This window comes from Vicia villosa, linkage group LG3, assembly GCF_029867415.1.
Source record: "Vicia villosa cultivar HV-30 ecotype Madison, WI linkage group LG3, Vvil1.0, whole genome shotgun sequence".
NCBI lineage: Eukaryota > Viridiplantae > Streptophyta > Magnoliopsida > Fabales > Fabaceae > Vicia > Vicia villosa.
In genome coordinates this window covers 148,244,122-148,254,445 of record NC_081182.1, presented here as the reverse complement: position 1 = coordinate 148,254,445, position 10,324 = coordinate 148,244,122, and the positions used below count along the sequence as shown (strand labels likewise).

The 10,324-nt window shown below is 35.3% G+C and overlaps 1 protein-coding gene across 1 annotated transcript; it reads right to left on the bottom strand.

The window, feature by feature from the left end:
- Positions 1–7,167: 7,167 nt before the first annotated feature.
- Positions 7,168–9,592, bottom strand: LOC131656792 (phytoene synthase 2, chloroplastic-like). The gene is made up of 5 exons (XM_058926398.1): positions 9,037–9,592; positions 8,726–8,776; positions 8,468–8,640; positions 7,819–8,054; positions 7,168–7,700 (listed from the first exon to the last, which is right to left on the bottom strand). Exons 1-5 carry the CDS (start codon positions 9,395–9,397, stop codon positions 7,331–7,333), a joined length of 1,191 nt encoding a protein of 396 aa, XP_058782381.1. The 5' UTR covers positions 9,398–9,592; the 3' UTR covers positions 7,168–7,330.
- Positions 9,593–10,324: the final 732 nt, after the last annotated feature.

Sequence of the window (10,324 nt, the reverse complement as noted above, 5' to 3'; positions counted from 1 at the left end):
GGCTAGGGAGTGCGTAGATGTGGGCGCAGGGTGACTGTTCAAGACAGCCACCAGGTCTCATGGTCATCGAGAGACCAATTGACGTGTGCGAATGGAGGTGTTATTCGCAAGAAGGACATGATCTTGGAAACAGAATCCTTACAGGCTAGGGAGTGCGTAGAAAGACCTGCAAAATTAAAACGCCAATATTCGCAGTATATAAATTGTAAACATATATAATAAGCACCTAAGCACAAAAGTCCTAAGTTCATAGGTCCGGCATGACGGCTTAGGGAGTCTACCCTTCCCATGGGTATGTTCTAGAAGGTCTCATGGGGTCGTTCGTAGCCTCCGAGACTTTTTGTCTCTTTGGATTTTAGAACAACTCATTTATCCATGAGGTTCGAGTTTTAGGGGTAGGTTCCCAGAGAGATCAGCCAAATACCAAGTCCAGCCCTCAACAAGGTCAAGCCTCGTATGAGACCTTTCCGGATATTCATCCCACTCTGAGTGGAATTATAATAAGACTCGTAGGCGATGTAATTCCCCCTGGTCTTAAATATAATTCCCACGCTTAGGTTTAACAACAATTTATATCCCAAAAAGCGATGAAATAACACATATTCAAATAAATAAACATTTAACTGGATTGCGGTAAATAAATGAATTGCAGTGAATAAATAAGATTGCAAATAAATAAATAAATAAATACATAAAATTTAAATATTTATAAAAAACCAAGAACCCTAATGTGGCGAATTAGCCAAACCCTAAAAATTTCGCCAAAAACCTAAACCGTTTACCAAAACCTAAACCCTCTCAAGCCTTAGGAGTATAATAACTCACCATTATAGTTATCCCTAGCAGAGTCGCCAGCTGTAGCAACCTGCCCTAAAAATTAAAGATTTAGAGTCGCCACCTATTCAAATTATGGGTTTTATCATTGCCTCTCATAACCAATAGATTTGGTTATTACATGACAACGAATTCAATTATTTACGTTTTATTATTTTATCTCTCGTCATTGCGACTAATAGATTTAGTCGGGTCGAGGAGAGAATTAATGTTAATATTTTTGCCAAATGGGCAGTAGGATTGGGCAAACCCTAATACCTGAATAATCTCCTAGGTTTTTTTGTGATTTTTAAAGTAATTAAATTAATTAAAACAATTAAATCGAATAGTCGAGATAATTGAATAAATCGGGAGAAATCCTAAACCCTAGTCATTAGCCTAATCCTATTTTAATATCCTAATCCTAATTAAAACAAATTAACTAAATTAAACAATATATACTTATCATTAATTTAAATAAATAATAAATAAAAATGCAATAGGAACCTGGCACCAATCCAGTGTGGTTGACCCTTGAATGCCCATGGTAGAGATGTAATTCCTGTACGTTAGATTAGGATGGTAGGAGATCTAAGGGCTACTGCATGAAGGTGTATCGTGGTCTTCCTTGTGTTATGCACGCTGGAACACGAATGAAATAATAACCAAAATATAGTACAGACCCAGGGATTGAACCCAGGCCTCTATAGTGACATGCTCCTCTCCCTTGCCATTTGTGCTGCGCCTCATCAGTCATTGGTTAATCACCCAAGCAAATTTATATATCATAACCAAAAGACAAATGGGAAAGTCAAAAAGAGTGCCTTCTTGACAAATGGTTAATCACCCAACGACTTTCTTGAACCACCTATCTAGCCAATAACATTGCACCGCATGGTAAAGTAAAACAATAAAAAAACCAGAGAGACAATTTGTAAGACAGTGCCTTCTTCCCCTTTTTAAAGAGTGTTTTCTTTCTCTTAAACTGAAAACAAAACCATGGCAAATCGGACCAGGATGGCGGCGGTTCAGATTTCCGGCGTGGATGGCTTGTATTTGCGGAACAGAATCGACCTCGCGATGGGTCTTTCATCTACGGTGTGCGCTTGCTATTTCCGATGGCGACCGGTGGGGCTCCGTTCGGAAGGGGTTGCTCAGGGGCGGCGGTGCGGCTGCGGCTTTGGTTGTCGGTGTATGTCTGGTGCGTGAACGTTTAGTGGAGCACCGGTTTGTACTGCGCGCGAAGGATTATTTGGTGCAGCTTCGATTCTCTTTTGTTGTCGTTTGCTCTCTTCGTGGATGCAGCTCCGCTAATTCTAGTGCGGCGGAGTTTGTCGCGGCTGCAGCAGTTATCAGCGTCTATGTTCTGCAATCTGAAACCTTCCTCGGTCTTGCTGTAAGTATACCTGGAATAGAAACCAACAAAACAAACTGCACCACTTATATATATATATTGAAGATCAGATGATTTTTGATAGGAAGCAAGGTTTTGTGTCGTTCTTTGTGAAGGTTTTGATAGGGATATATGGATTAGAAAATTGGTAAGAATTTACGCGTAAGTGTTTACAGTATGAAAAAGTGGGAATAGGTCTTCGTGGGATAAAATTTATAATGTGGTGTTATGAATGAATGGCTCAATGGTAACTTTTGTGATTGTGGAGTGTTTGACGGTGATGATTCATCAAGAAGGTGAACAGGTTCTTCTAAAAAGCAGATTGGTTGAAAACTTATATATCTTTTCTTTCACGTGGGAGGAGTATGATATGTCTGTCGTGAGAGGATGAATAGGCGAAATGTTTTATGTACAGTCAAGGTTGAAAAACGAAGCTCTTTGTTGCCGAAAAATAGTACGTGGATGGGAGAATTAGTAGGGTTAGAAAATTGGTCTCCCCTTATCTGTTTAGAAAATATTTCTATTTATATTAGTCAATTTAGGGTATTTCTACAATTAATGGACCTGTTGCCCAACTAACCTAATAATTATAAAAAGATTAAAAATAATCCTAATAATAAAATAATCCTAATAATATATAATTAATAAAACCTAATTAAAAATAGTAAAGCCAATTAATTAAAACCTAATACTAATCCTAATACTACCTAATAATAATCCTAATATTAATAAAAATTAATAATGCTAAAATACTAATAGTTAGTCATGATAAAAAATAATAATAATCAAGACAAATGTAGGTAAAACCCCAAAATACCCCCAAAAACGATAAAACCCTTGTAATAATTGGGCCCAACGTTTGGATCCTAAACACCTGTTAATTACGCCCTTGTTTTAACCCAACCTGGTTTATAAGAGAGCGGGTTTGACAATAGGAATGTCAAACCCCATGACTCTTAATTTTGACACCTGATGAATTTAACAGACGTAGATTCGATCACGCAAATTTTGGAGTATGACACTATAATGCTTTGGACTTCCATTTTGGATTTCCCCACCTTCCACATTTTTCTTTTGGGCCTTGATTTCTTATATGATTGAGGATAATCGTACAATTTATAACCGCTAGGCCTTATGTGTCCATATCTGCCACATTGATGACATCTTCTATCAAAGTTCGAGTAATTCATGTGTTGTGGTTGCACATGTCGAGAACGATGCTGGAGCATGTGGTCCTTCTTGTTCATACGACTGTAGTCAAAACCTATAGCTAGTGAATTTATTGGCTTCTTCTCTTATACTTGTATTTCTTTTAGAAATTCAGTACTAGTCTGCAACCCTTACTTTTCCTCATCTTCCATAATTTAATCTGACATGTCATAACCTTTTTTTAACATCATTATAGATTTTTCCATATCATCCAACTTGGATGTTCGTGGAATTTTCCTCTACCAGACATGTGACTGTAGCAACAAGTTTTCTTTCTTTTGATGAAAATCACTTATAGTTTTCTTCGGTTTCTTGGTTTTAAGGATGCTTCTTCCCACTTGTTAATTAATAGCCTATAAGTCTCAACTATCTCTTCATCAGTTAAGTCCTCACCACTAGACTCATTCTCTACAATACTCTTACTAGTGTAAGCCATCATGTTGTTAAATGTTTCTTCATTCATTCTCAGATTTTTAGACTTTGTTGCTAGAAGTTGCATCCTTGACATATGAGCTTTGAATGTGCCTTCATGTGCAGTCTTAAGAATCTCCCATGCTTCTTTAACTTCTAAATATATGTTGTTCATCTTGAACATGTTCTTGTGTACCCCATTGAGTATAGCATTCAGAGCCTTGGAGTTTCCAAGGGCTCATCATCTTCAGCTAGTCCAATCAACCTATAATTTCAAGCTAGTTGTGCCATCTTCAGAAGTAACCACGGCATATTTCCATCCCCTTATTACAACTTTCCAAATTTTGTTTCCCAAGGATTTGAGAAAAGCAACCGTCGTAGTCTTCTAATAGTCAAAATTTTTACCATCCAAAACAGATGGTATGTTGACTGATCTTCCATCCTTGATGATGTCCATTTGAGCAAAATTTATCTTCTATGGAGCTCATCCAACAGGCTAGGGTTCTTACTCTGATGCCAATTGAAATTATATTCCACATGGGACAAATGTCAAATGCAATGTCCTGGCAACTGGTTCAACAAGTCAAACCAGAATTACCACCAATAGCACAATCTAACTAGTTCAAGACGATGAAGCAAAAAAGCAAGAAATAACACAACCAATTGGTAACCTATTTCGATGCAAACAACACCTATGTCTAGAGGATTGGCTTCTAACCCAAGAAAGGAAACTACTATTAGTAATTTTATACTTATTCTTACAAGTAACAACAAACCCGATGTTATTCAATGCCTCTAACTAACACTACCCAATGTTTCTATTTAGGACTTCTCCTAAATATGTGACACGTTATCACTTTCTTTTCTCTCTCAAACACTAACCCTTAGTGTTTGGGTTTCAATCGCTAAACCCTAGTGATCAACTTCAATCAACAAGATGAGTGATATTGAATTTACACTCAACAAACTTATGAATATGCCAAGTTACTGAAACATAGTGTGGTGTATATAAAATAACAAGAACTATTGTAAACCTAGCACTCTAAAATCTTCAATATGAATGCTTGAATTTCGATGCAGATTTTGATCTCCTTATATAGCATAATAATTTTGGACTTTTCTTCTTGGATATTCAATACGATTTCGTCCAGCATTAATGCAGAATCTATTGGATATTATTTGTTCCATAAATTCCAACAAGATATCATTTGTTACAATTCAAATTTAAATCTGAATTAATCTTCTTCCAGCTTTCAAACAAATCACCTAATCATATTGCTAAACCAATAGCAAAAAAAACTGATCGAATCTTTAACCAGAGAATCTTCCAAAATGTAGCAACAATGACCTATTCCGCAAGGCCCACATATCGTACCAACATGTTGGGACATCGTGTCCAGCATGTATCCCTTCTACACCTCTATACAGCTTAAGCAATTTAGATTAATCTTGAACACTTTGAACACTTCTCCATGTATTTGATTTGCAAAATGCAACCAATACAAAAGACCAATCCAAAAGGAACTTTAGACTCTATATCAAACCTTACCTTTTCAGTCACAATAATTGATTATTTGATGCACCTAATCAATTAACCTAATGGATTAGGCACATGGGTTGTTTCCATTTTGAGCCAAATTTTCTCTTATATAAAGGAGACCACTCCCCACTTCATTTTACACTTGAATTCAGAGTTTTCTTAATTCTTTACTACTTATCTCTCTCTCCTCTCTCTCTCTCTCTGAATATTTTCTTTCACCAAAGTTGCCTCAATGACATGTGAGTGGAAACTACTTGTAAAAGAAGAGTTGTATTGGTGTCGTGTCACTGTTATTATTTTTAAGAGCGCAGTACTCTTGAAGAACTAAGTTTGATTCTTGAGATCAACCACTTGGAAAATCTTAGCTTGGTTATGGAATTCAGCCTGTAAAAGTTCTGTATGGTTACTGAGATTAGCCGGTAAAATCTCTACACGGTCGACGAGAGGAATCCGAAGGCTACCTTTCATTTTTGGTGAGCTTTATATAAATTTAATACATAATGAAATTTAGATACCCAATAACTAAACCACATTATTATCATGAATACCGATTTATATTTGGATAACAAAATGGATATCCGCTTTTATAGTTTAACATTTGAATTGAGTTTTAAAAATTGGAATAATTTGGATACCAATTTGGTTAAGGATAATCGGTTTTTTTGCACACCCCTAATTTAAGGTTATAAAGGTATTAAAAGCAAGCTCACGTGAGGTGAAAAACTATTCTATATGAGTGTTCATCTCTATGTTATTGGTTATCCCCTTAGTATGGCGATACTAATGTATTTATAGCCCCAAGGATCTTGAATCGAGTGAATCAAGTATTTCTAGAATATAGCAACCTTCACATGAATGAGTGCTTGATTCCCTGAAATCTAGGAGATGTATCAAGTCCCACAACTTTCCATGTACCGACTGCTAACCTAGTATACACTCCACCTTCGATCATGTGTTATGAACAGAGAAATGGGAAGTTCAAACAACACATCCAAACAAGAGGCGATCGAACCAAATGAAAAGTGCTCGAACTAATAAAGAGACGACTCTAAAAGAACAAAGTGTATGCCTCTCGCTCCAACCCAAGGTCTTTCTTAATTATACCGGTAAAAAATTTCCTATTTAACAAAGTTTGTGATGTACTTTTTGTTAGGAATCTTATTTCTCATGCTACACCTTGGCTTCTGATTATGGGATCATGTGCCAATAGTTCTCATGCCACAACTCTTTAGAAAAAAAAGAGAAGAATGACATCATGAATATGACCCATAGTTCTCTAATATGAATCTTGGTGAGAAAGTGTCAAGAAAACTTTCTAAAAAGAAGACTCAAGCAAAAATTCAACTCAAATGAGAGACTTATTAACAAAGTCACTCAAACCGATTATACATTTTTTTATACAAATATCAATTATATAAAATATCGATTATACAAAAATTCCACGACTTTATGAAGAAATAGGAGAAATCTATCAAAAGTCACACTGATGAATTCAACAAGAGCATCCTTAAATCTTGATAATGTTTAAGATCAACATTAGTATTAAATAGAGTAAAAAGTAACAATAACATTTGTCTATATTCAAGATGAAAATATAAGTACTTTTTTTGTTCTTGCTTATATTCAAAATCAGATTAGTCTCTTACTCTAATTCTTATTCACTCTGCTAAATTTTAGCAAATTAGAATATTTCCACATAATCCAACAATTAGTATAACCAAATGTGGCATTTGTGTCCATGGAAAGAGGGAACAAGTAAAAGAATGAAATCAATATTTACCCTTAAAAAAAGTTAACAAGATAATGAATGACTTCTTCTTCAATATTGCTTAGCTTGAGATTGAGATGTATACATATAAGCTAAAAAAAATTACATTATAGTAATTGTTACCATTCTAATATCTAGGGAACTACATTTACAAGATCAAACAGAACAGCTCAATACTTTTGTAGCACAATATAATTCATTTTGTAGTCATTTTAGTTAACTTTTGTGGGCCAAAAAATGCTATTCCAAAAGCAACAGGTAGTGATAAAAGCTTTTTAGCTTTTCCTACATAAGCCCTTTTAGTGAAGTTATTGTAGTCATTTGCTTCAATAGAATCTAAAATCTGCCTATACAGCAACAAAGATGCCCAAACAGGCCATCTGCTAGCAGAACTAAGCTCTGAAACTCCCTTCTCTGCCTCATCAAAAAACATTCTTGCTCTCTTTATTTGTCCCTTCATGAAATTGCGCCACTTGTCGGTTACTCTGCCTCGGAATATGTCGTCATCTGTTAGGCCTGCTTTTGCTAATTCATCTTGTGGAAGATACACCCTTCCTCTTCTAGCACTATTGCACGAGTTAAGTAATTAGATAAGAAATCAGATAAATAGTGTAATTGGTCTATATAGATCAGATACATTAGTTATTCAATAAGGAGCAGACAGAGTATTTGAGAGAAACTTACTCTTCTCCGACGTCTCTGAGAATGTTGGTAAGTTGGTTAGCAATGCCAAGAGCCAATGCAGCATTGTAGATGCTTTCTGTTGAAGCTTTTGATTGTGGTGCTATTCCCATTACAGGAACACTCATGAGACCAACTGTCCCAGCAACATAGTAGCAATAAAGGTATAGTTCATCAAAGTTATTGTATCTTGACTTTCTTAGGTCCAGCCTCATCCCTTCAATCATGTCCTTAAAGGGCTATTCAAATACACAAAGATCAGTATTTTTTTTTTCCATAAAATTAAGTAATTTATACACTCATCTCTTCTAAAATTTGCTTAAAAAGTACAAAGAGTAAATAAAAACATTGGTAAGCATATATCTAGTCATAGTCGTTTCAAGTTTTTGAAAGTCTGTTATGGATGGGTTAGTCATGGTTCAACCCTGACTAATCAAATATAGGCCCTATTATGCCACAGTTAAACCATTAACTCTGACAAACTTTGGACGTGTGCTGTATCCGCCTTGCACACTCTCAAAGACGGTCATATTCCTAGTCCACTAGTTTGAGTTATATTGTACAAGTTTTTGGCATAACTTGTTATAATTTAGTTCCAATTCTAAAGTGCAAAGTCAAAATTCACACTTTCACTTTTGAACACGGGGCATACCTGTATATCAACAGGGTACTTTGTGACAGTATCTGAAAGTGCAGCATCATACATATCATAAGGACGACCTTCAAAAACATCTGTTAATCTTTGTTCCCATCTGTCCAAGGCTTTTGGTGTTATGTGTGAAGCATTAGGGCCATCCACTAGCTCATCCGTTCTTCTGCACCACACTGTATATAGTACATAAAGAGTTGTCAATTTCTATTACAGAAAAGCCTTTGTTTAAACCAATTTGAGGTTACTAATTGGACTTACCATAAATGGCCCAAATAGCTTTTCTCCTCTCTTGTGTCATCAACTGTGTGCCTGAGAATTCAAATTTTGAATGAACCAATCAATTTTTCAACAACATATATACTATACAACAAGGTTATAAACAACAGTCGCGTAAAGCTTTCACAATTTCAGTCAATTTTTGCAGTGTAAACTAACCACAATTTCTTTTACATCCTAAAAATGACGAATAACGGTATTGGTATCGGCACCGTCTGATACCACTAGAATCTACCAAAAGGAACGATAAAAGTAAGAAATTTGAACATATATTTCATAGAGAAAGAGGGTACCTAGATAAAATGTCTTGGCATACTCAGCACAAACATCACCACACCTATCATAAGCAGAACTCAAAAGATCTCCATTGGTGAAATCACCTTCAATAGGCTTAGTATCCAAATTCAAACTTCTCTTCTTAACAACTTTTCTCTGTTCCTTCACTAGTGCTGCTTGTTTCAACACCACTTCATACACCCTCTCCTCTGAAGATCTTGTAGGCTCAACAACTGCACTTGAAAAACTAGCAAAACTAATCCCAGAACAGTGCCTAAATCTCTTCTGAATCCTCACACCTCTCCCTCCAAGACCCATCAAAGGAATGGCATTCTCTTTGGTTCCACAGTTCACCCAAAGAAGAACACCAGACATCATAGGCACAGCACAGTTTTTGGTTCTTTTGAGTGGATGCAATTTTGAATGGATGCAAAATAAGTGAAGTAGAAAGATAGAGAAGCTGAAAAATGAGTAGCTGAAAAAAATGTACTTTTTTGTGAGGATATAAAGAGAGAAAATGTGAATGGGAATGAAAGGCTTGTGTTAGAGGCACGTATTTTTCTTTGAGGAATATGCTATCACATGTAACCTTAGCTGACACTTGAAAATGTATGGTCAGTGATGGTGTAATCCTCAACATGCAAAACTTGTTTGTCTTTAATGCAAGCCTTTTTTTTTTTTTTGGAAGGAAAATAAAATAACATTTTTCTCTCTCTTTTTCAGCACTTTTTAGTGGTCCTATCTTTTGTTTTCTTTGAAGTGGTACACTTGATGGTGGGTTATGTGTGTTTGATTTTAGGCAAGTTGTAAAGTCTAATATGTGTGCTTCCCTTCTCCACACAAATTTATTTCATGTGCTTGAATTATAAAAGGGCTAATATGGACGGACAAATTTTGGAAGGATTGTTCTTACATTAATTTCTTCTTCTTTTAATTCTACACCTAAATTAATTTTGCGGTGTTTAAATTTTTTAGCTAGTTATATATAATTTTTTTGATTTTATATAAAAAAATAGTCAAATTTACTATATATATTATTTTTTTTAAAAAGTTAAATGAAAAATTGTAACACTTTTTATGTTAGTATAAATTTACTAGAGAATATTTTACTGTGAAACCGTAAAAAAAGCATTTATTGGAACTATAAAAATTTCTTTCAATTAAAATTTGTGTTCACTTATTTATTTGTTTTTCGAGTTGGAACAAGAAATATGTAGTGTTGAACGAACGAGTTTTTCTGATGCGGCAGTGAGAGTTACTAATATAAAGGAGCGACGAGAAGCTGCAAAGCTAGCACTCTAAGGT